The 25,564-nt window shown below is 35.9% G+C and overlaps 3 protein-coding genes and 1 pseudogene across 4 annotated transcripts; 2 read left to right on the plus strand and 2 right to left on the minus strand.

Moving 5' to 3' along the window:
- The first annotated feature begins 1,632 nt into the window (after window positions 1-1,632).
- LOC143570819 (zinc finger CCCH domain-containing protein 41-like) lies at window positions 1,633-4,540 on the plus strand (annotated as a pseudogene). Its single transcript, XR_013141999.1, has 5 exons — window positions 1,633-2,254; window positions 2,368-3,381; window positions 3,459-3,812; window positions 3,943-4,355; window positions 4,417-4,540. The product of XR_013141999.1 is annotated as a zinc finger CCCH domain-containing protein 41-like (transcript).
- A 428-nt stretch (window positions 4,541-4,968) lies between these two features.
- LOC143570832 (protein RST1-like) lies at window positions 4,969-15,355 on the minus strand. The gene is made up of 25 exons (XM_077056376.1): window positions 14,966-15,355; window positions 14,203-14,484; window positions 13,952-14,035; window positions 12,490-12,766; window positions 12,070-12,305; window positions 11,740-11,923; window positions 11,467-11,660; window positions 11,291-11,391; window positions 11,081-11,156; window positions 10,854-10,985; window positions 10,688-10,769; window positions 10,459-10,531; window positions 10,213-10,381; window positions 9,962-10,092; window positions 9,776-9,867; window positions 9,573-9,664; window positions 9,278-9,493; window positions 9,112-9,189; window positions 8,620-8,802; window positions 7,662-8,525; window positions 6,992-7,270; window positions 6,121-6,783; window positions 5,788-5,938; window positions 5,583-5,701; window positions 4,969-5,419 (listed from the first exon to the last, which is right to left on the minus strand). The coding sequence occupies exons 1-25, from the start codon at window positions 15,353-15,355 to the stop codon at window positions 5,063-5,065; spliced, it is 5,505 nt and encodes a 1,834-aa protein (XP_076912491.1). The 3' UTR covers window positions 4,969-5,062.
- Window positions 15,356-16,416: 1,061 nt separating this feature from the next.
- Window positions 16,417-20,019, plus strand: LOC143570820 (protein ANTHESIS POMOTING FACTOR 1-like). Its single transcript, XM_077056366.1, has 10 exons — window positions 16,417-16,497; window positions 16,900-17,000; window positions 17,303-17,412; window positions 17,512-17,578; window positions 18,146-18,245; window positions 18,686-18,802; window positions 18,887-19,024; window positions 19,090-19,171; window positions 19,247-19,296; window positions 19,869-20,019. The coding sequence occupies exons 1-10, from the start codon at window positions 16,417-16,419 to the stop codon at window positions 20,013-20,015; spliced, it is 993 nt and encodes a 330-aa protein (XP_076912481.1). The 3' UTR covers window positions 20,016-20,019.
- A 1,191-nt stretch (window positions 20,020-21,210) lies between these two features.
- LOC143570821 (TATA box-binding protein-associated factor RNA polymerase I subunit B-like) lies at window positions 21,211-25,564 on the minus strand. Its single transcript, XM_077056367.1, has 5 exons — window positions 25,554-25,564; window positions 24,021-24,576; window positions 22,351-23,142; window positions 22,085-22,218; window positions 21,211-21,717 (listed from the first exon to the last, which is right to left on the minus strand). Exons 2-5 carry the CDS (start codon window positions 24,574-24,576, stop codon window positions 21,211-21,213), a joined length of 1,989 nt encoding a protein of 662 aa, XP_076912482.1. The 5' UTR covers window positions 25,554-25,564.

Consider the following 25,564-nt stretch of genomic DNA (forward strand, 5'->3'; position numbering starts at 1 on the left):
CTAAGGTCTGCAGAGGGTTAAAACATCATATCCTACCAACACCCACTGTCTACCACCACCACCCACCGTTCACCACCACCACCACCACTGTCCACCACCACCATCGTCCGCCACCCACCACCACTGCCCACCCACCACCGTCTGCCACCCCCACCGTCCGTCACCACCACCGTCTACCACCATCATCCACCACCACCAATGTCCACCATCCACCACCGCCTTCTACCACCACCACCGTTCACCACCACCACCCACCACTACCACTATCACCATCCACCACCACCAACTACTAACACAGTTTCTACATCGCTACTAGTTTGTTTTAGCAATCTACAAACGTTAAAAAAACAAACAGTCTGCTTCTAACCAACTGAAAAGGTTTGGTCAACATCTTCTTTCATTTTACCTCTTAAAAACACCGAAAAAAAATGTACCAAATTTAAAACTTTAAAAAAGTAGAAGGAATTTAAATGTTATTTGTTGGCCTGTAACACCTTCTTCCCGTGGAGAAATTGACCATCAACAACACATACACATACATACACATAACACTCATAACCATAACGTGTGTTCCGCCATTTTTGTGACGATTAGGTACACTCGAATGCAGCATATATTATTATTATTATTATTATATTGTGTCCATAAACGCATACTTCTAACCCTAACTGCCAATTTCTATTGACGGAGGCTATTTTCTCACATCTTCTCGTCTTATATGTGTTAGTTGATCCATTGATTCGTCTAATTCAATGCTAACTTGAAATTACTTGCCTGTGAGACTCTGTAGTTCGATATATAGGCTTCAGTGTTTATAATCTGAAATTTTCCAAGTTTTTAGGGCTTTTTTGGTTAATTTTGACTTTTAATTTTGTGTGATCATTTTATTTCATTTGTATGAATGTATGACGCCTGCCATTTAACTAAGTCAGTATATGATGATTGATAGATTTACAATACTCATTCTAACGTCATACTTCTACGTCTAGAATGCTTAGTGATTCTCCTTATGTTTCGATGTAATAACTAATTACTTTGTAAATAGAATTATTATTATCATTATTAAAGAAAAAGCCGTTACGGTATGAGCACTTCACATCTTACCTTGAAGTATATGTGATAGGCTAGTCGAGGTGTCGTATCGTATTGTTATAGCTCTATTCACATGTAAATTCAAGGTTGTCAGAATTGTAAAATTCGTTTTGGTTTTGAACGTAAATGTTTTGAATCGTTGGTGAAGTTTTTCTAAAATTTGGATGCATGTGCTGTGTCAAAATTTGTTACCATATTTGTGTTACCTATTGTATGGGAGAGTTTTTCAACGTCTTTATTGCACGGGTTATGGAATTGAATACATGTTCTGTTTCTTCTTCTGTATTTGAGTAATCTCTTTTTTCTTTGTTTCTGTTATGTTTTTCAAACTTGAAAATTTGAGCTGCATGCTTTCACTAATCATAATTTAAAGAAGAAATAAGTTGGGAAGTGTTTTGCTGTAGTTTTTGTTTTTCTTAACCAAATGTAACTTTGGTTTAATTTTCTTTAAACTTTTATCATTTGCAGCATACTCTTTGTGTGGTTTTCATTGTCTCCTCTCTACGAATTCTTTGATACTTGGCTGTCCTTTTAGTAACGCTTAATGGAGCTTAGAGTTTCATCCTTAAGGCTACGCATGCCACATGAAAGTTATCCTGACGATAAAGAAATTAGTGATGAGGATGATGATCGCAACCCTAAGCATCGTAGAAGGGATCACACGAGATCTCGATTATTAGAGGATGAAGTTACAGGACACTTATATACAAAATCATACATAAGGGGAAGTAAATCCTTTCCAAACGGGCGTCTTCGTGGAGGAACTGGTTCTCAGTTTAATGAAACATGGAAAAAGTGTAGTTTTAATACTCTGGATGAAGAGATTTCTGTGAAGTTTAACCAAAAAGGACCTCAAGTTTCTAGGGGATTTTCAGATGTAAACCAGAAAAGTAGGTCAAACCAATCATTTTCTGGCCACCCTAATGCAGTTAGGGGTTTAGCAACGGTTTCGAATTCTCAAGGTCAATCCTGGAGCCCATTTGGATTGGTTCGAGGAATTAAAAATGGTGGTATGGATATGTTTCACCCTATTGGCTCACAAGGAACATAGAGACTTGCAAGACAAAGGTGTCAGGACTTTGAGGAACAAGGTTTTTGTCTAAGAGGTGACATGTGCCCAATGGAGCATGGGACAAACCGTATTGTTGTAGAAGATGTTCAGGTATGTTATTTTATTTAACCCAATGTGCAAATTGGTCCTTTGGAATATATGCTTCATGACAGTAAAATTTTTGGACCTTACAAATGCTTGGTGGTCTTTTTTTCTAATTACAGAGCCTTTCACAGTTCAATCTTCCTATATCACTTGCTAGTGCAATTCTATCTATAGAACCAGTTGGGACAGGATCTACACCTGCAACTAGTGTCGTGACAAATGCGTTATCCAACAACAAAGGCCCACATGGAAAAAATATCAAGTATGGAGTTGGTGACATTGATTCAGCTGCTGACTTTTATGATCCTGATCAGCCTCTATGGAGCAATGGTTCACATACATCAACTGGGCTTCAACATTTAAGTCATCCAGATGTTGGAAAAGATGATTCTTTGCTGGATCATGGTTTATCTGGTGATCTTCTTGTTGGTCAATCTGATGGCTCTGATGATGAACTTGTAACCTCTAGTAGGGCTGCAAGATCACTGAAAACAAGATCTTCTGTACAGGGTAGAATAACAAGAAAGAATGGAATTTTCAAAGCCGCCCCTTCAAATTTCTTGCAAGATGAGACGATGTTGAATCGTACTCAGAGTGGAAATAGATGTATGAACCGTAAGCCTTCACAAAAAGCGCAACTTACATTATTTGTTAATGGGATTCCTCATCAGAATAACAAAAGAGAGCTTCTACTTTCACATTTTCAAAAATTTGGAAAGGTTATCGATATCTCTATTCCTTTAAATAGTGAGCATGCATTTGTTCAGTTCTCTAAAAGCGAAGAAGCAGAAGCTGCTCTTATGGCACCTGATGCTGTAATGAGTAATCGCTTTATTAAGCTGTTTTGGGCTAATCGTGACATCATACACTATAACCAAACAGTTAGTGCCCATGGATTGAAAGTTTCTTCTATTGCCAACAAAGTATTGCATAATAACAAAGGCTTGCATGCCCCTGTATCTGCTTCTGATCACCCAAAGCCTATTGTTGTGGAGGGCAAAGAAGTAAATCCACCTTTGCAGAAGAAGCTGGAGAGTTTGGAGCTTTTGAAGGAGGAACTTAGGAAAAAACAAGAAACGCTTGACCAGAAAAGGAATGACTTCCGGCGCAAGCTGGCTAAACTTGAGAAACAAGTAAGTTTTGATTTTATACAAACTTTATTAACCATGTTATAATTTGTTAGTTTACATGGAAGTACTCTTTTCTGCAGGCTACAAGTCCAAAAGGTGAAGTAGCATCTGAACAGCTTTCTAAAAAGCAGAAGTTGGGGATTCTTGCTGATTCCGTAAAGGCCACATCCCCAAGTGGCGGTGGTGGTGGTCTTGATGCTGTTGTACCATCAGTACAAGATGAAGTGGCAGGTACTACTAGCAACGTGGGACCCTCTGGGAAGCAAAGTTTCAAAACAAATCTTGCATTAGTACTTCCAGAATCTTCAAGCTTGAAATCATCTTCACTTTCATTGATCAATCTTGGATCACCTGTTGGCAATAATCGGTTCAAACTGGATAATCGTCCAACTGCGTTTAAGGTTGTTCCACCTCTACCGAATGGTCTTTCTAGGGTAAGCTTCCATTGTCAGTTTCTCCACTTTTACATCTGAATTGAGATTGCCTCTATTTTTCTAGATCTTGTTGAATGGGTTGATGACAATTTGTGAAGTAGAATACCTAATGCTGAAATTGGTTGTGCAGGTTTCCATGTTGAAGGAACACTTTGCACCATATGGCGATCTTTCAAAGGTGCAAGTAGATGACATCGACCCCAAAACATCCAATGTTACAGCTCAGATATATTTTAGAACGCACCATGCAGCTGAGAAGGCATTTTTGGGCGGTAAATCCTGGAAAGGTCACAATTTGCAATTTGTGTGGCTAAATTCTACCGATTCCAGGATAGATGATGTTGCTAAACAAACTCATAAAGATTCTCCTAAAGTTACCGCCCAACAATCATACACATCTGGAGATGGAGATTCTGAGGATACCGAAAGAGCAGCTGTTAAGGATCACACGGAACCTTATGAAACTCATCAATCTAATTGCATTAGTGTTGCCGAATAAACCTTATAAAGGATGACACAGTGTACAGTACAGTGAAGTAAATGGTATATCAGCTACTTTAGTTGCCGTAGGGCAATAGCTCAATTTTGTTGTTCATGCTTGCAGTTTGTAAAGGGGATTCTTAACTGCTAGTTTGGATGCTTTGTTCGGTTAGCCATGTCTTCTTATTTGTCAGGTCCGTCACGAATCAAGGACTATATTGAAAATTTGATTACATGATTTTAGTTGTGTATCGCCGCCTTCTGTCTGCGGTCCGGTTCAACACAAATTTTAGGCTGTCGACCAAACCAGCCGCTTTTATCAGTTTCACGGTTTAACATTTGCTTGTTTGAATTGATTTTTTTTATTTCTTTTGAAAATCATTATTTTGTATCAAAGATAGTTACAATTATAATGTTTTCACAAACTACATATTATAAAATTGAAAAAAAAAAAACCAAATATGAAAAGCTAAACGCTGGTTCCATATGTGCCGCCAGCGGGTTGTAAGTTTCAAACCTGGCCAAACAGTTAAATCATCAAAGCTGAACCGTTTGAATCTCAAACCGGCTAAGCAAGTTACACAACTTTCTTCGGGTTGGACAGTATTTGTTCCATCGTGTCACAATAACCATCTCTAAATGGTTGATCATGAAGAATAAAACAGATCTTAGTAATTCATCATTTCTATAAGCAACTATAATTAGTGTTCATCTGTAACCATGTAACAAAAAACATAAATCTACTAGTGTACATACACGCCAGAGCAAGTTCAGGGGACGGTCATGTTGGCGAGCATAAGCCGCTGTTCGGGAGGCAGATGGTCTTTGAAAGCAACACAGGCATGATGCATCACCTTTAACAGAAACGCACTCGTGTCTTTCTCTGACTCATCAAGCAAACCTTGGCTCGAAACGTCAATAACATTGGTAACATATTCGTATATACGCTTAGTTGATGTCCATATAAGCGAAACCACCGAATCGGCCACTACCGCCCAGTTACTATCATCTAACAGTAGAGACGTAAGGGTTACGGGTAGGTCACTCAATACTGTATCAGCTTTCACAATCAGAAGTGGCATATACTTGGACAAGCTACCACATAGCAAACTAATAAACTGCATTGCCTGCAATAGAATTTAGAATAAACTGCATCCCATGAGATTGATAACTACTTTACGTATAATATGTTGATTTAAGAGGCTCAAAAAATATAGAAATATATTTAATGTGGATTTAAATTTCCCTTTTCAGGTAATTATAGCGTGTGACTAAAGAATTATTACTTACTGTCGTTGGGTAACTTGTGACACAACTAATTTCAGCAGCAGCAACAAGCCACTGTCGTTTGACACTTTCTTCAGCATGCTGCAAAGCCATCACTACTTCAACCAAAACATCCCATATATCTGCATCAATATATACAAAACCATTATACATACACACACAATTATATATGCATACAAGTTCAAACGGCAGGTATTAGAACACTGACCAACAGATCTGAAGTTTAGTATGTAAGCTTTTAGTTTTGACAGTTCGATTAGCGAAATAGAACCAATCTCTGCCAGTCTTGCTCTAGCTATCATCTTTTTCTTTGCATCAAGAAACTGATGACTTTCCTGACTGAAACTTGTCTCTGGAATCTGTACATGGTAACAACCGAATAAACTTAGGATATAAAATGACAATAAGGCCAAAATTTCAAAATCTTGATAATCTGTGGAAAATATAATATATGGCTTTATAACAGATCTATTTAGTAGGTTGTATTAATTAAAGTACACAAGTAAATTGATTGAATCTACAAAATGGAAAGATACATCACCTGCAAAAAATGTGACAACCAGTCGGCACGAGCCTTCCCTAGACAACTTACTGCTTCAGACCACTCCTCCCTTTCGTAAGTCCAGTTATTTTCTGAAAACCTTAACCCCGAAAATTCTGCCAGCAGTGAAAAGAGCAACTCCATGCAATTCTCAAATTTAGGCATAAGTTTTTCACAATCAAGACAAGCTTCTTCTAAACACAAGCGAACACCCTTCCAGAAAGATGTTCTTAACAGGCTTTTCTGTTCAGGATTATAAACTTTATCAGAGGAAAAAGGTGACTGTACAAAACTCACCACATCATCAAATAACTTTTCAAGTCTAGATCCAGAGAATATCTTTAACGTGTGTGGCAGGTGAGAAAGTATGCACAGCTGCAGGTTCATTTCAAGCATTTTGAATCTCGAGAGGTCAAACAGCTCATCAAGGAAAGTAAGCAAAGCATCAAAGTTGCTGCCATGAACCAAAGAGAATACTAAACATTCCTCCCTTAGTTTTCGGTTTTCATGCTTATATTCTCCTTGTGATATTTCAGAAACCTGTTCCTCGTATCTCATGCACCTTCTAATGATTGGCCCCCATTCAAGCTGTGGCAACCTTGGAGCATTGGTAAGACATCTCAAAACAGTTGCAACTGTGTTGACGTGCGAACTTGTAGCAGTCTGATAGCAAACAAGTGAGCAAAAAAGTATTAATGTCAAACAGAAAAGTATTTATTAAATTTCAAAAATAATATTTTCACGAGGATATATGCATAAAAATTATTAATACTTTAAGCTTCCAAACAGTTTAGGTTAACAACCATTTATTTAGATGGAAGTTGAGGCTTAAAGTATAATAAAGATAGGTTAATAAAGATAGGTTACGCACCCGAGAGAAGTTCAGATTCATTAGCCACAGGCTAAGTTTCATGACTATGCTATCCTCAGGGAATGATTGGGATGCAGAATTAGGTTTTGCTCTGTCTTCATTGTGAAGATCACTAGACCATATGTAATGTCTAAGAAAATAAACTGCCCAAGATGCGTAGTGTTGCAGTTGTTTGTCATCAGAATGTTGAGCAACAAGGAAGATATCTTGTATTAATGATGTCAAAGTATGCTCCATAACAGAATTTGAGAATAAAGGACCAGTAATATATGAAGATTCCTGTTAGAAAACCAGTTAGCAATAAAGTTCAGTTATAAAGAAGCTACAAAATGCAACTCATACATCGACAACGCTGGAAAACTTAAGGTAGCAAAACGCTGAAACAGACAGGTCAAAACAAGCCGGGTTAAGTCGACCTGCCAACTCTTAACATCTCTTTTTTTAGAAAAATCATTAATAACTGGTGGGTTAATTAGGATAACAAAAAAAACAATTGTTATATTAATAATCTAAAACTTTGTAACTTAGGAGGCTCATAATAGAATTTGGGCAACTTTCAAGATTCAGCCCGTTCAAATTGATTTAGCCCATTTGACCCATTTAAAATGAAACAAGCCAAAATGGATCCGTTCAAAAGTAAACGGGTCGAAATTTGCACATTTAAATGTACCTTATGTTTGGAATTAGATGAAGTAAAGGATAAAGGGCAGTGAAGAAACAAGGTCCCACCCCCCGCTCCTAATGCATTTACAACTCCAAGCATTGCACCCAAATGCATTAAAGGCGGCTGAGGATTTGAGTAGATTTTCTTAAACATATCTAGCAAATCCCTAACACACTTGGCATCAAGTGAATGGATCCCTTCATTTAAAACACATCCAAGAAAATTTCCTGCTCCAGCACAAGATGCCATCAACAAGCTCTGACGGAAGGTTCCAGAACTTTTGGTAGAAACCAGTTCATTAATGAGGTCATGATACCCACTCACAAGATATTCCAGCTCAGAACCATTAATCAATTCTACTTTCTGGGAAAATGATACTACAAATGGAATTGCAAGACAAGCCCCTGTTGATAAAACTGGTTCTAAGGGATTCTCAAGAGAAATCCATGATGTAACTAGGTTTTTTATCTTCTTAACTGCATCTATACGCCCTGTTCTGTATATTGCAGTAACAGAACTTCCTAAACCAATGATAAGTCCTGAAACACCCCATATATCTTCATCTACATAATCAGAACTTTGGTTAAAAACGTTTGAAGAAATATCTGGATCAGTAGTGTTTGTTACTTGGGGGAAGTATTCAGTTAGGGTTTGAAGAATGGTAGTTGAAGATTGTGCATACTGATCTATTAACCGACATAAAGTCCTAACAATCTTTCCAAGTAATTCGGTTTCATGTGTCTCGTAAGATTCTTTATTCAAATGGTGGTCATCTCCTGCTTGAAAACGTGTAAGAAGATCTTGACATGAATAACCTAAAGCAACTCCACAAGCCCCTCTTACCAAAGTACTTTTACTTGTACATGCAACCTACAAATATGTGTTAATAACTTATCATTTAATATTCTTTTTATAACAAACGGAGACGTTGAAGGTCTATGAAAAGGGTCAGAGATGTTAGTACCTCAAGAAGTGCATTGACGTTTTGAAACTTTTGTTTGTGATCAGTTACATGCAAGCAACTTGAGATAATTCCAAGAGAAATTGCAGCTGACCACTGTCGATATTCATGTTCATGCTGAAATAGCCAGCTCAGCAGAAACTTTGAGGCACTTGCTTTTGAAGCATGTGCAGATGGGAGAAGAACCTGCCACGTCACAACACTAAACAAATTACCGGCAGTAATCATATGCTAATCAAGTACTAGAAAGAAGAAACAAGAATACGTTTTCTGTTTGGTCGGCTATGTTTTGCTTTTGATTTGTTTTTTTTTTTCAACTTATGTGTTACTGTATTTTGGTATAGTTTTAGTTTTAGTTAGCTATTGAAAGGTTGTATTCAGTTGGTTTCCAATTGTAGAATTGTAGTTCAGTATTAATAAATATTTTTTGACAACTTAAAAAAAGAAGAAAAATGGTGTCTCCAATTCTGAGTAAAGCAGCAGGGTAACATTTACCAGACAAAGTGCACCCACAGCAAGTCCAATATTCTCAGCAGACCTAGGTATAGATTTCTCAGCTATTTGTATCATACACTGCATGAACATCGTTACAAATAAGAATATCAAATGATAAAGGTTTGGGTAGTGGAGTAATATATAAAAAATAGATGAAAAGTTGAACCTTGAGAATATCATCTGCCGCTTTGGAAGTTGTATCCAGCACACTAGAGGATGCCTTAACATTCATTAATGTTATGCAACCCTGTAGCCAACGTTTCAGAAACGGTTTCCAAGATTGCAGTGACAGAAGTGCAACTATTATATTCCTTGACAGCTGTAGTGAAGCAGCTATCTCCACTAATGCATTCTCGTATCTGCCATGTAAATCGTGCAAGGCCTGAAACTAAGAATTGCAAATGTAACAACATGGTGATAATATAATGATGACAGTATCACAACTATACTGCATGTTTTACCTTCGATCCTCCTTGATTATTTTCACCTTTTGCACTGAAAGAAAAATGAAATAGAGCTGCGCCTGGTAGTTCTCTTAATTTACTATTAGGTCCTGCAAGTAAGATGGTAATACAGCTTAAGCACACATGTTGTATATGCATACACACTTATTTTTGCATTTTATGCATAAACAGCATAATTACAAATATTTTCATATTCATACCTGAAAGGCCAATAACCCGAGGAAAGACATCTAGCAATTTCTCAATCTTATTGGCTGGTGCCCTTTTCTCCTTTACCAGTCTTCGCCTTGTGCTGGGAATAAATTAGAACAAAACAAGAAGCATGTCTCAGAAACATGATATATGATCACATAACACTCAAAAGTTCAAAGAAAACATGTCTTAACATGTGTTCTTGTGTTATTATCTTCGTTTCAAATTTCTCCATGGCCTCAAGAACCTTGAGATCAACCTCAGAAACAAGCATCTCTATGTTCTTGTCCCTGAAATTCGGCAAGAACTGTTGAATATGAGGTACCTAAAAAATGTCATAAGGTTCAACAAAAACAACTCAGCCAACACTAATCTAGAATAGAGGCTGTTAAATGGGTCAAATGGTACATCATTGACTTTTCATAAAATCAGACTAGAAATATACCTCATAACGAGTTAATGCCTCAAAAGCAGTTACTCTAGCATCTGCCCATGAAGGGATATGACAAGAGCTTTTGGACGTCGCAACTTCCCATAGTATATGCAAAACATGTGTTGCATATTCTGGATATGCTTCAGCATCCATTGCACCCCATCTTAAAAGCAAGCATGTGCTACACAGAAATGAAGTTCAAAATTGTTAGTTAAAACAACTTTTTAAACGCATATACACTAAGTCGTTTGGACTTACTTCTTTGCAACAATTGGATCTGTAGAGTAGCTAGAGACATACTTTGCTATGACGCCCCAAGCAGTATAAAAATCTGGATAACATTTAGAATAAATATTTTCAAAAATCAGCTGATCTAAATATCTAATAATAAACATAATCTCTCAAATCATATAAAAACAAAGAAGCACACCATCACTCGTGCCTTCAACACTCACAGCATTTAATTCATCAATCAAGTAGGTCTTACCAATCACATCAGCTTCACATAGAAGGGAAAGGCTTTGAATACCAAGAGCTTTAATTATAGCATCTGTGCTCTCAATGCATGCCTACAAATTGCATGAAAAAATTAGAGAGCAGAAAAATATATTTCTGGAAAAATCAAGGAGAAATTAGTTACAAGCCCGCCCTACTTCGACAGACAAAATAATGTCTACACCCCTGTCAGGATTTTTTTGGCAAACATCCCGAATAGTAACAGCCGTGCTTATACAAATACTTCTCTCGTACTTGAACAGAGTGAATGCTTCTGGAAGTAATAAGCCCTTACAAGAAAATAAAATTCATAGTAAAGTGGTAATGTAAGAAAACTGTAAGAAAATAGGCAAGAATAGTGGATGCTTCCGGAAGTAAGCCAAACCTGCAAACTTCCAAAAACACGGTCGCTAATCTCCCAAGTCTTACAAAGCAAACGCAAAGCAGTAGCATATAACACTCTAGAACACAATAAGCCAAGAAAAATGCTAATTTAAATAGACAACAATCATAGAATTTGATACCAACAACATTGATACTAAATATTCACAATTGTGAATACAAAAACGAAAGAATATATGTACATGTAACATACGGATTTGCATCTTTTTGAAGCATTGGTAAGAATGTCTGAACTACAAGTGGTATCATTGCAGGATGTGACACAAGTGAGGGAAGCATTTTTAAAAGTTTTAGCTGCAGCAATCGCTATAAGATTAATAGAAGTAGCAATTAAAGTTAAAGAAAAAAGGCTAATAAGATGTAGCATACCAATATGTCATGGAAGTCTATTTCTTCAGATTTACCAGAAAATACGTTATGGTAAAACAAAATTACTAGAAATAACGGAACACCAAGTTTGGGATCCATATTGCCAGTAACAGCTAGGAGATCTATTGCAGAGTCCCCCAATATAGGATGTACAATTAGAACACTGGCAATTGCACCAAGCAGTGGCGGAATTTCTACAATATATAAATATTAAATTCTGTTATTAAAATCATTAACAAATGATATCTTGGCAAAGAGAAAAACCAGTATTACTATGTAGAAAGATCTCCTGTGACTGAGATTTAGGAAGGGGTGATTTTTGAATCTCAACCATCCATTTACAATAGTCTGTTACTGAGGTTGTCCAAGTTTTCACAGAATTCTGTTTTTCTTCTACAGCTTTATCATCAAATGATACCCATTGTAGATAAAAGGAACCAGATAAGGAAGTTTGATCCTGAAATAACAGCAGTCCATGGTTACATACTCAGATGTCTGTCCCATTGCAACATGATGAAGCAAAAATGCAATGCTATGAAGATATTGTGTTTGAAGAAATTAAAATGATTGCATATCCCCTGAAACGGGAGTAAATAACTTCACCTGAAACCACAAATGACGGAAGACCCTAAATATGATGTCTTCCAATCTGCTGACACGTGGAAACCTTTCTTCCATAAGCAATTCATTTATGGGAGTAACCAAGAAACTAGCAGAGAGCTTTCCTAATATAACAAGCAACTCAGAAGCTGCTTCTTTAACATATTTGGAAGGAGATGACATAAGATTGATGGCAGGGAAAACAAATAAAATCTCTTCATGCAAATCAATCATCGTTTCTGCAAGTGTAGAATCAATATCAGCTGAATAAAAAGCACAAAAAAGATGTATCTCGAAAGTGTAACATAAAACAACTTTTTACTCTCAGTAAGCTAGCAAACACCTTTTAGCAAGTGTTTCTGTAAGCTTATTGCATTCTAAAAAGAGCACATAAGTGGGTCAGAAAAATCTGAGCATATTTACCATTTCTGTTTTTCCACTTTATAAGATCGAGAACCAACTTTAGTACTGATAATTGTATGTGTTCCAGCTCTGACTGAACGAGACTAACAAACAATGACAACATCACAGATGATACTTCAGGTATAAATTTCAAACCAAGCTCTGCCTGCACAACTATTAAACGCCTTGACACATCAAATATGCACTCTTCTCCACCAGAATACTTGTGAATATCTGTGCACAGTGAAAACACCATCTCTAAAAGTTCTGCTCCGCATAATTGTGCTTCATGAATCAGCTGGTTGTCAAAGATAAATCAAACACAAAACTTTATAACTTTTCATGTTTATTCAAGCTCAAAGATTTTTCTTAAGTAGTAACACCATTTCAATATGCATATATATATTCAAGGAAAAATACCATAAAAAGCCAACTATTATTTTTATAAAAGTCCCTGAACAATTTTTTACACGTAAAAGTCCCTGTACATGCTAATTTTGAGCACAATCATGAAAAAAATATTTTAAACAAATGTTTTGTTCATGAATGAACGAGATCAAAAACACATGTTTTATTCATTAATTTATGTTCGTGCGCGTCCATTTATGTTCGTTTAAATTTTAATAAATGCATAATTATTTATATTTATATAAATATAAACATAAATACATATGTTTGGATGAATTGTGATGTATTAGACTTGTTCGTTTGTGTTCATTGGCTATGCAGTCGATATCGCCCATATATCATCGATATATCGGTTATCAGTCCCTTGGTAAAATATCGTGCAAAATATCAGTTATAACATCGGTCCCGATATTATCGGCAATATTGGCCGATATATCACAATTTTCCCGATATCAGATTTTTAAGCCTTAATTGTCAGATTTTTTGTTCGTTTTTGTTTTTTAATAATAATAGTGTTCATTTAAGCTTGTTTGTTTATGTTCATTTGTGCTTGTTTACGTTCATGAACTATTTGTTTAATTTTAAATGGATGAACATGAATGAATACGAACATGCACATTATCTAAATGAACAAACACGAACAAATAAAAAAGTTGTTCGACTATGTGTTCGTGTTGAGTCAAAGTTAAATGAACAAACACGAACGTACCCTCGTTTGTGTTTGTTCGGTTCATTTGCATACCTATGACGATATCCATTTGTTAACAACTATGATTCACAGTATTCGTACCAAACTTTTAAATCCAACAAGGAAACTCAGTATTGTAAAAAATGCTTGCATCTTATCATTTGTAATTTTAAGATGATGACTTTGAGTTATATGAAATCAGTGGTTTGTTCTTTAAGTTAAAAAAAATTCCATGGGTGTGTTCAAAATCAGCATGTACAGGGACTTTCATGTGCAAAAAAATGTGGAGGAACTTTTATAGGAAAAAACTGAAAGTGTATTGGTTTTTATTATGGTATTTTCCCTTCAATATACAATCATCATCTAATCTAAGTTCAATTGACATACCACACCATTACCAGCCAATTGGCTTAAAACCGCAACAAATGCATCCACTATAGTCCCCATGAGGTAAGAAACATTAGTCACGTCCTATGAAAACATTATCAGGAAAGAAATCAGTATGCGAAACTATTATGATGAAAAGATTAACAAAATCAAACACAGCCTAGAAATTTCAAAAAGATATTTTCATCCGGTATGTTTGTTAGCCAACAATTACTATACACACTATTTTATGAACTTTCACATTGACTTACTTCTGCACTACCGCAATGAATATACTTCAAGCATCTGATCAACAGCTTGAAAACAGGAATGGCATCGTGAGAAAACGAACAACACAGTGAAGCAATCGAAGATAAAAGATTCCTCGCAAACGAAGCCGTTGTCGCCGATGGCGACATTTGTACGACCAAAAAGTTTAAAAACGGTCTCAAGAATTCGCAAACTGCTTCCATTCCCAAATGCCTATTCTGCATAATAAACAAAACCACCTGCCGCACGAGCTCCGATTGAACCTCCATTCGCGAAGAAACAATCTAACAGCCATCAAACACCAACACATCATAAACTTAAGCAACAATATTAAATTAAATTGATAATCAAATTAATAATATTCAAAACATATTGTAAATCAATCTCGGTGGTATCTCGGTGGTATCTCGGTTATCAGTCCTCATGTGAAATATCGGTCATAATATCGGTACCAATAATATCAGCGATATTGACCGACATATCACCTATATTGCTGATATCAGTGTTTTAAGTCTTAATTTTTAACTTTTCGTGTTTAATGTTGGTGTTTCGAGTCTTAATCAGTTACTTGCTACAATTGTTAGTGTTGCAAAAGGTTAGTTTGTTAACAGTAAGAGAATATACCGAATTGCTAGCGTTAAAGTGCCACATATATAAATTCAGCATGATATTAAAATTACCGATATCTCAGCGATAACCAATATATCAAATATTGGTCCTCAACCGATATCAGGTATTTTTCCGCACTAATGCTTAGATTTATACCTTAACAAAAGGATGAGCCTCGGGCGATTGAAACCGAAGCCGAAACACAGCAATATCATTTTGAAACCCTAATTGAACGAGAAACCCTAAACCTTTAACGAAAACATTAACAAAACGCGAATCGGAGCCTTCAAGAGCTGACTGGAGCTCCAATAACCCTCTCGAAACCTCCAATTTGGAGTCTCTTACGAGCAGGCAAAGCTCTCGGACTGATTGATCGACAACTGCCGGTGAATTTGAGTTGAGGCATTGAGCAACGGCGAGTAATCCGGAGTCGGATTCGGGTCCGGTAGATGACCGGATGTTGTTGAATATGGATATAACGGCGAGTTTCTGGAGTGATGGTTGAGGTACACGTGTTCTCTCGAGGTAAAGGTTAAATGAGTCCATGGTGGTGGTTGTTGACGGAATATTCGCCGGCGAGAGTATGTGGCGTTACCGGTTGAGGACGGTTCGCATATGAAGTGGTTTATGGATGATCCAAACCGGTTTTTTTAGCCGAAATCGGTTTCGGGTTAAACCAGGCCGGTGTTCGGTAACCGGTTAGAAGCATTGGAAACTAGATGCTGATGTAACTGGTTGGGATCGGTTCCAAACCAGTTCGCAAGTTTGAATTAAAAAAAAAAGAGTCTAGACGTTTGATTGTTTGAATATAATTAAATGTTAAAGCTGTGCATTTAATGTGAAAACCGGTTTTACACATAATAATGTCCACTGATAGAAGCATTAGAAACTAGAAACTAGTGACACATCTTTAGATTTTAGCTGAAAACTACACAAATCATGATTTGAAACAATGGTTATGTAAAAAAATGAAAGGTCATTAAAAAATATATAGTTAAAGACCAAAATAAGTTGGGCTGAGCCCAAGTTCAAAATGCTAAAAACATTAATCGTCCTTTCAATTTTCAAATGAGACCAAAATCAATTGGTGTTTGTCTAATTTTGTAAGTTATCGGGAGCTATATAATAAAGCATCATTATTTTGCATAAACCCTAACACAGTCAAACCATTCGGGGGTGTTTGGGTGAGCTTTTAAAACTTGATTATTTGCTTGTTGAAAAGCAAAATGTGTTTGGTAAAGTTCCTCTAAAAGCTTCAAATTGAAGCTTTTCAAAAATTGCTTTTGCTTTTCAAAAAACAAATAAGCAAAAAAGCAATTTTAAAAGCTCAGCCAAACACCCCCGAAACCAAACCAGAACCAAGCCATTATTAACAGTTCAGCTTACGACTTCAAACGGTTTAACCTAAAAAACCGTGAAAAACCGGTCCCCTTAGTTTAATTTAGAAGAACCCGAACCCGCACCCACACATCCAGAGACTCGCCCATGGCCCTACTACTCGCACCGGTTTAGAACAGTCTAGTCTAAAACCCTGCAGGCTAGCAAAAACCTAAACCTAGAAAATTGAATTAATCTGATAACAATATTGCATTGCAGATTGAGATTGAATGAGGAAGACATCGTCGGTGTCGGAGCTGAACGATGGAATCATCCGCAGCATGTCAACTGGGGCTCTCTTCTCAGATTTCGTCAGTATTTCATTCAAACTTAGCCTATATATATATATATATATATATATATATATATATATATATATATATATAGTTTTAGGATCAAATACATTTTATTCTTAACACGAAAACAGTGAGAACCAATTTCTTGTTATTATTATGTTTGCTTTTATAAGTGTTTGCTGTTATGTTTTGTTCGTATTTGCTGATTTTCGATTATGAGACGTTATAACTATTTGTTGATTTACATTTTGTTATTATTATTAGGGTTTTTTTTTTCTTATGGTGTTATAAGTATTTGCTGGTATTATTTTGTTGCTAATTTTGATTATTTTATTGTTATTATTAGGGCTTTTTTTGTTATTATAAAGCACTGCTTATGCAGATTGGTATTGTAGCTGATATTCTTAACTGTTTCAGGTCGGAAAGATAAATGCACTTGATTTTCATCGTACTGCCGATCTATTGGTAACAACCGGGGAGGATGATTCCGTTCGCCTGTATGACATAGCAAATGCCAAGTAACTGTTCTATCTATTTCATTTTATCATTATTTTTATTTAACATTTAATAATCTTTATAAAATTAGTAATTGATAACTTCATAGACAAATACATCCTAATCTTCATATTTATTTGTGAACCTGTATATGTTGTTATTACAGTTTGTACAGAATATCTTGAAAGAGCTAAAATTTGATATTTTCAATGAGGCTGTTTTGGTCTGTTTTCTTTGATATAATAATAAAGTTATAAAGATGCTGTTTGTAGAAATCTGACTAGTTTATATATATGCTAAATTTTCATCCACAAACTAATCACAGGTTACTAAAAACTACACATCACAAGAAACACGGTGCCGATCGCATATGTTTTACCCACCACCCTAGTTCTGTCATATGCTCTTCAACGCGCAATTTGGATTCAGGTGCAGGTATGTGGGTCCCATTTTGAAGTTACGTACTTATTGGGTGGGACCTTTTGTATTTTTCAATGATTAAATACTTGCTATTTTTCGTTTCTCCTTTTTCAGAGTCTCTGCGCTATCTATCCATGTATGACAATCGTTGCCTCCGTTACTTCAAGGGGCATAAAGATAGGTTAGTTTTTTTATCAACTTGACGTTTTAATCTTTACAAGAACATGCCGGTCTGAAAATTTGAATGATTAATGAGATAAATTACACATCTTGATGGACAAGTTTCTTGATAAGGTTTCCAAAAACAAAACAGAGCTTTAAAGGACACATGCCAAATAGGGTTGAAAGTTGCCAAGAATGTACTTTGAATGCATAAAATCTTCTAAATCGTTTTATTCACAATTTGGATTTCTATTGAATTAATTAATATAGTTTGTAACCATATTGGACACGCACTGACTACTTAATAAAATTGGTAGGGTTGGACATTATCCAACCCATTTTGACCCGTACCAATATTCACCCATTTTAACTTGTTGCCAAGCCACCTATATTTCCACGTCTGCTTTTTCGTGATAAGAGGCTAGTTCCACATGGTAATGGGGAAGACCAAAGTACATTTTTTGTCTCAAGACAGAATTTTGTGCATAATATCTAACTTTGGAATTTATTTTTAAACTGTACTTGCATTATAATTGACTGATATCAAATATAAGCTACTAATTAATTTTTCTGACTTTGGGTGTAGGGTTGTGTCCTTATGTACATCTCCAGTTGATGACAGTTTCATGTCTGGTTCTCTTGATCACTCGGTCAGGATATGGGATTTGCGTGTGAATGCCTGCCAGGTTGGTGTTTAAGCTTTATTGTTAGATATTGTGATTTGAGTTGAATTTAGTTAACAAATATTGAACTTTATTCAGTTTCTTAGCTTAGGTTTATTAGGTTTCCACTCAACCAATATTGGGCATCACTATATCATGAGTTTAATCTAGTTAACCAATATCTGTATATAAATAGGTCAAAGTTGCCACCTCTACAGTATACATTTAACTGGGGTTGAAGTGTAGTCATGTCAGTTTGATCTGTTTGCATGTCAGCCTGTATTTCTTTTATATTTCACTCAAAAGTTCACTAGTTATAAGAATATATGCCTTGTAAAAGATGGAAGTCAAATATCAAAATTATAAACATGCCAATAAGTCTGTGAATTGAAGAATATTAGGCAAATCAGTTTCTATCAAATAATCACAAATTTTTCTTAAGTAGATTTATGGTATTGATTCAGGGAATTTTACATCTAAGAGGTAGACCTACAGTTGCTTATGATCAACAAGGCCTTGTGTTTGCTGTATCAATGGAAGGAGGTGCTATCAAGTTATTTGATTCACGGTCATATGATAAGGTTCTCATCTAACATTTCTGAGAAGAATTAAAAAAAATTAGAATCTTTCATTCTTACACCTGAATACGATCATCATTTATGTAGGGCCCATTTGACACATTTCTTGTGGGAGGAGATATGGCTGAGATCTGGGATATAAAATTTAGCAATGATGGTAAATCAATGCTGTTGACTACCAAAAGTAACAGCGTATATGTTCTGGATGCATATAATGGCGAGAAGGTTAGCAATTTATTTTCTGTGTTTATATATGTGTCTATCTTTGTTTATCAGGTTTTCTTATGCAGAGATGTGGATTTAGTGTGGATGCTTCTCCGAACACAACAATTGAGGCCACATTTACGCCTGATGGCCAATATGTGGTTTCAGGTATATTTTCTTGCTTGCATTAAGTTTGACTCTGTGTGATATTACAACTGTTTTCAATATCATATTACCTTGCAGGCTCTGGAGATGGAACGTTGAATGCTTGGAGTATCTCCACCGGGAGCAAGGTATTATTACAACTTCTCTCATTTTTAGTTTTCTAATAATTCATGCAAGCAAAAATGGAAAGTCTACCTTCTGCCATATGATACAGTCCTTGGTTTACATATGTAAAGCGGGCCCTTCAGAGTATTTTTGTTTTAATTACATTATGGTCCATAAATAAAGGTGGCAGTTTTGACCCGCTAAATAGGTAGAATTTATTATAGCTTGAAAATGCTTATTTTTGATGCATAGAACTCCCAGAAAAATTTTAGTTCAAAATTCAAGATTATCATTGAAATATTACAGTTTGTTTGTAATCATATTTGACACTAGTTCTGTATGGAAATTTTAAAATTTTGGACAAAAAGTGTTTCAGGTCAACATATATGATTACAAAAAAAAAGTCAAAAACCACGTTATAATAAACTTTTGAGTAGCATAACGTAGAAGGTTGTATGCATTAGTAGCGTGCATAGGCCGACACTTGAATACTTGATCTGTTTTACTTTTAGGCTTTTAGCTAACTTTTTATTTAATTCATGTTATCTGTAAAATTATAAGTGGTCTTTGCCATTAACTAAAATGCGGTTGACAGGTGGCGAGTTGGGACAGCAACATAGGTGTTGCATCATGCTTGAAATGGGCGCCTCGTCGGGTCATGTTTGCTGCTGCGTCTAAGGGGGTTCTTACTTTTTGGATACCAAAAGATACAAATTCAACTGCTGCTAGTTTTGAAAGATAGTATCTGAAGTCAACTTCATAATTTTATAAGTGGATGATGCAGAAGGGAGCTTAGTACCAAACTGTACAGTATTGGTTCGGTCCCAAAACTGCGCTGTGAACAAGGCTTGAACTTTGGGTTTATGACTCAATCCGAATTTGTGAACAAAATGGTGTTCCGAAGTGGGACGAGACTAGGGTTTATAGTCTCCAGCTCGGTCTATCTGTTGTGTATCAACTCTCACCTTTATGTGAAAAACTTCTGATGTTGCATCACCAAATTTATTCATTTTGCTATGTTGCTTTCGGCGAAATGCCTAAAACATATGTTGGTTATTATGTGAACATAAATTTGAAAAATAGCACGGCATTTCACTTTTAAGAGTGGACGGGGCAGTCAACTTGCTGCCCATGCGAGTAAGCGAGTACCCCGTAGCACCCCGCCCCAGCCTTCTTGTCCAAGTGAGTAGTTGTGGTGGGTGCTATAGCTCGTGGCGAGCATGAGTAAATTGACACTACCCACTCGTTCATACAAATTTTTGCAAAGTTATTTTACTATAATGAAAAAACTTATTATTCCTAAGCCACTCGCACATTATTTGTAAAATTTCCAAAATAGGCCAATGAGGAGAGAGAATCCTCTTTTGATCCAAAATTTGAAAATTTTCCCAAAATGATCCATTAAAAATTCGTAGGCGTTACATTTGGATTCTCGCCAATAGTTTTTGCTAGCCACTAGTTTTTTTGACACGTGTTAAAAGTCTAACCCCCACCCGTGAGATTTCAAAGGAAATCCCGTCTGACACGTGAGATTTCAAAGAAAGTCCGTCTGACCTGTGAGCTTTGATACCAAAACCGTCTCATCCGTGAGTTTCTGAAAAAAGTTGAATCCACCTCATTTCACCATTGATTCACCACCGATACTTGCCAAATGAGCTATGTGCATTTATTTTTCTTAAACAAAATAACAAATCATGATTTTTCTTTTTATTATTTATCATCAAATGCTTAATTAAAACAATTATACAAAAAACATTCAAATTGAGCACAATTCGAGCAAACTTGCAATGTATTTTTTTCTATGGATAGGAAGGATACTCCAAAAATGCCGCATCTCTTTTCTTCATATAAAGATATTAATATTTGCATCACTATCTTGGTTTTTAGAGGCTACAGAAAGAATGAGCAACAAAGTTATAAAAAATATGAACATATTTTCACAAGTTTAACTTGTCAAAATTCATAGAATTGCCATCATTATTATCATCATGACAAATTTCGCAACCTTCATAACAAGGCATTCGTTTCAACGAGTGTTTTATGTTCTTCTCTAACCAATCCAATCGTCTCTCAAAACTAAGCACCGCAGCATGCATACTCCTGACATCAAGTTGAGCCACCCGCGCACACGAACGCAATAAAATATAATAATCTGTGTGCGCAGCATAAACATACGCCCCAGTCCCCTTTTTCCTTGTGTAATGTAAGTAATCGTGTCTTTTCACTCTTCGCCTTGGAGAGATGTAACAAAATTTATTCTCTTCCATGTTGGATCTCATTCGCCTTATTTCTCTATCTTTGTGGCACTCCTTAGGGTCGAGGGTAACTCGGTCATTTTCATCTTTAGGTTTCTTGGTCTTGGTCGTTTTGCTTTGTGAATGATCTCGAGGTCTCTTGTGGAGACTACTCGGGGTAAACAAATCTAACTCAGATGGTTTATGATCCTACAATGAGCCACCGAAAAAGGAATCAAACAAATGTAAACTTATCAAGATTTCACATACAAATTTCTTTGTGCATATATGTGTGCGTATAGGGCGTAGGTTTATGTTAAGAAGGAAATCATATAAAAAAAAACAAATGCGTTGGCGTACCATTATATATTTTTAAACGCAGTGTTATGTACACACATACATATTATATATATATATGTGTGTGTGTGTGCATAAATATAGAAGTGTGTTCAATACATATTATCTTTTGTAAGTAGAGAACTGAGAGAACCGCATAAGCATTTATATGTTATGTACGTCACATATACACACGCACATAACTATACACGTGTTGAAATGAATAAATACGAATGCATACCTCTTTCTTCTGATAAAAATTCCAAAGGTCCTCTATTATCTTATCTTCCTCTTGATCCTCAAATGGCAATTCCACACCAGCAAAAACAACATCTTTACAATATTCAAGATATTTTTCCAAATCCATACCATGATCTACCAAACACAAACAATGCAATATGTTAAACAACCTAAAAATATAAACCAGCACCACATATTGGTAGTTAAACAAATACGTGACAAAATTAAACGCAAATCACGGGCTTTTTGATATATGTAGCATCTTACCACTTGTATCAATGAGTTCATTGTATTTTGAATGAAGTAAAACCAAAATCTCTGTAGCATCCAAGTCCTTATTACAAGGCTCTGCAGCAGAATCATCAACATCCGATTGGCTGCTACTTTGTTGCACCAACTTATCAGCGTTATCGACTTTTGGCTTTTTTCCATCTTCTCTTTTAACCGCACAAGACAAAGAAGTTTCCCACTTCCCAAACCCATGAATATTGTAAAGAATTCTAATAGAAACTATAAGTATTGACAATACAAAAGCACGTGTAGGAAGCCTGAACTCGTTTGCAGACAGCCACAGCTCGGGTGGCATAGACCACTCGTATATCCGGCACGCGTGAGGGAGAATAGTATCAACTGGAAGAGATAGCTGTTTGAGATAGCGCAAAGCAATTCCATAAAAGTTAACCGGTGGTAATTCTAACCCTATTTGTTTGGCAATAGAAGCTGCCAATGACTCAAGGTTTTGAACGGAAATAGTTTGTAAAGGTCTAAACATACGGCTTGAACTTAAGGGGCATGCGTTAGACGGGGGTCCAATTAGTTTTTCAATTTCAACAAAAGCAGCAAAATAAGGAAGTTTTCCTTCAAGTGTCCACTTTATTATATCGGTTGATAAGATGGGCTCTCGTGTCAAGTGGCATGCTAAAAAGGAAATTACTAAAGAGTAAGATAAAGGTATTGTATTGCTCACTGATTTGTACCATATCATTACCGATCGTTTACCAAGTAAATTATGAGGCTCAGATTTATGCTCAGACCTAATCCTAACACCTTCTGTTTCCCCTGAGATGAAATAAGAGTATGCTGGTTAGTTAATAAGTAGAAAACTACTGAAAATGACAAAAATAGTCTGCATATAAAACTTAAGATATTTAACAACTTTTGATATTTAATCAATCAAAACTAGGACCGCAAATGAGCCATGCCGCTTGTGAGCTACTCGAGATCGGCTCGTTAAAAGCTCCAATCGAGCTGAGCTTAAACGGGCTGGAGTCTAATATTAAGTTTGTTAAATAACCGAACACGAGCTCGAGGCGGCTCGCGAGCCTAAACGAACCTCTTAGTTATTAATTTTTATTTAACATAGTAAATATATATTTATATGATAATTACTATTGCATATAACATTATGATAAAATAACAAAATAATAAATATTATGTTATGTAAAAAAACTATAATTAAGATACATATAAAATTTAATTAATAAAGTATATAAATTAATTAATGTTAATTAGACTAGTCATCCTTTATGTTTATACCAAAATTCAAGTTTCGTCCTTAAACTAATGAAATATCGATAATCATCCTATATGTTCACATCCGTTTACACCTTCTTACCTTTCCACTAGCGAGCGTTAAATTTGTCCGTTAAGTCCAGTCATGTTCAGCGCAAATGAGGGCATTGTGGTCTTTATAATTATTTATTATTAGTTAATAAATAAAAAACGAGCCAAGCTCAAGCTTTAAAGATAGAGCTTGAAACAAACCAAGCTAGAGGCTCTCTTAAGTTAAACAAGCTGAGCCCGAGCCTAATCAAGCTTGGGCTCAACTCAACTTGGCTCGTTTACACCCCTAGTCAAAAGTCAAAAACTTGTTCGGGATTCAGTCAACAAGAAACTTAGCCAAAGCTAACACTTGATATATGCATATCTCATCATACCTTGCACTTGAGATTCTGATTCATTAATAGCCTCATCAGCCCAATCATCAGAAAAAAGCTTAGTTGATGCCACAAATCTCAACCAAATTGACTCGATCATGCCTACAATTACAGGACACACATTAAACTGTTCAACCAAAGCCTTGATCTGCAATTCAATCATTATCTGGACTCCCATCACATATCTCATCCTAATTTCCGAATAATAATCTTCATAACCCAATGTTCTAGGCCCTGTTGCAAAATCCGCAGGCTCAGTGGGACCCACCCCATCACCTGCTTCAGCATCATCATCATCCTGTTGGGTCCTTAGGGTTTCCCAAAACTGTGAAAGGGGTTGGGATTGTGTGACGGGCTCGGATTTAACAACTGTCCGCCTTTGAATAGTAGCCCCTGCATTCTCGTTGTTCAAAAACATCTCATCATTATCGACAGCAGTGTCCCTGATTTCATCGGTTTGGGCCCCGCATCGCTGGCAGTAATAATAGCCGTCTGAACCATCGTCCATCCCCACATACCCACACATTTGGCATTCCAAAGCCAATCCATTAGCCATCTATAAAAATCAATAGAAACTTTAAAACTCTTTACTTCAAATGATAAGAAAAAGGCATTGAATAATGAAATAGATCACGACAAAGCATGAGGTGATTGAAGTAAAAGAAGATAGATGACATTTGTATATGATCACGTGAACGCAACGTAATGTAAAGATAAAAACATGTAATTTCTTGTTTTGCAAAGGATTCGTGGTTAACATTGTTAAAGAGCATTTGCATATCATTATAACTAGTCACACATAAAAACAATTAAAGGTAGCCAAGGCTTCCCATCAACTCATGTTAACAGATACAACGAACCTACGCAGTTAATGCGGAAAAATATCGGATATCGGTCGATGACTGATATTTGAGATATCGGTTATCGCGGTGAGATATCGGTAATTTTAATATCATATATAGCACTTTAACACTAACAATTCAGTATACTCTCATACTATTAACAAATTATCCTTTTGCAACTTGCAAAACACTAACAATTGTAGCAAGTAGGAACTGATTAAGACTCAAAACACCAGCATTAAACACTAAAAGTTGAAAATTAAGACGTAAAACACTGATATCGTGAATATCGGTCAAATATCGCCGATATTATCGGTACCGATCTTTGACCGATATTTCACATGAAGACCGATAACCAAGATATCACCGATATACCACCGAGATACCACTGAGATTGACTGCATAGCAATGAACATAGAGATTAAAATTTAAAAGGAGTGATCATATTGTAGCAAAGGCAGGCAATAGTTGAAGAATATAATAACAATAATAATAATAATAATAACTGCAAATAATAAACATGTGTTAACCTAATTGAAGTAAAAGCTAGGTAGGTTAGACTGATTAAAATTAAAAAAAAAAAGAAAAAACAAGTCCCGATTGAAGCAAGTGTAATATAGTAATTAAAAATGGTTATGAGGTCCAGGTTTAACCTAATTAGGGATGAAATTAAAAGGAAGAAAAAACTTACAGAAGCAGAGT

The sequence above is a fragment of the Bidens hawaiensis genome, unplaced genomic scaffold (assembly GCF_021521415.1).
Source record: "Bidens hawaiensis isolate Kalapana, Puna unplaced genomic scaffold, B.hawaiensis_p1.1 tig00025093_1, whole genome shotgun sequence".
In the NCBI taxonomy this organism is placed as follows: domain Eukaryota; kingdom Viridiplantae; phylum Streptophyta; class Magnoliopsida; order Asterales; family Asteraceae; genus Bidens; species Bidens hawaiensis.

Excerpts from the sequence above, each read along its gene's own strand:
- LOC143570832 (XM_077056376.1), bottom strand. The coding sequence starts at position 15,355 with ATGGACTCATTTAACCTTTACCTCGAGAGAACACGTGTACCTCAACCA. Across the intron at positions 12,767-13,951 it reads AATTGGCTGGTAATGGTGTG|CTGATTCATGAAGCACAATT; the intron begins GTATGTCAATTG and ends TTTGACAACCAG. Across the intron at positions 5,939-6,120 it reads GGTTGTCACATTTTTTGCAG|ATTCCAGAGACAAGTTTCAG; the intron begins GTGATGTATCTT and ends TACCATGTACAG.
- LOC143570821 (XM_077056367.1), bottom strand. The coding sequence starts at position 24,576 with ATGGCTAATGGATTGGCTTTGGAATGCCAAATGTGTGGGTATGTGGGG. Across the intron at positions 23,143-24,020 it reads ATCAGAATCTCAAGTGCAAG|GGGAAACAGAAGGTGTTAGG; the intron begins GTATGATGAGAT and ends ATTTCATCTCAG. Across the intron at positions 21,718-22,084 it reads ATTTTTATCAGAAGAAAGAG|GATCATAAACCATCTGAGTT; the intron begins GTATGCATTCGT and ends GGCTCATTGTAG.
- LOC143570820 (XM_077056366.1), top strand. The coding sequence starts at position 16,417 with ATGAGGAAGACATCGTCGGTGTCGGAGCTGAACGATGGAATCATCCGC. Across the intron at positions 16,498-16,899 it reads GGGCTCTCTTCTCAGATTTC|GTCGGAAAGATAAATGCACT; the intron begins GTCAGTATTTCA and ends TAACTGTTTCAG. Across the intron at positions 17,579-18,145 it reads TTCAAGGGGCATAAAGATAG|GGTTGTGTCCTTATGTACAT; the intron begins GTTAGTTTTTTT and ends CTTTGGGTGTAG.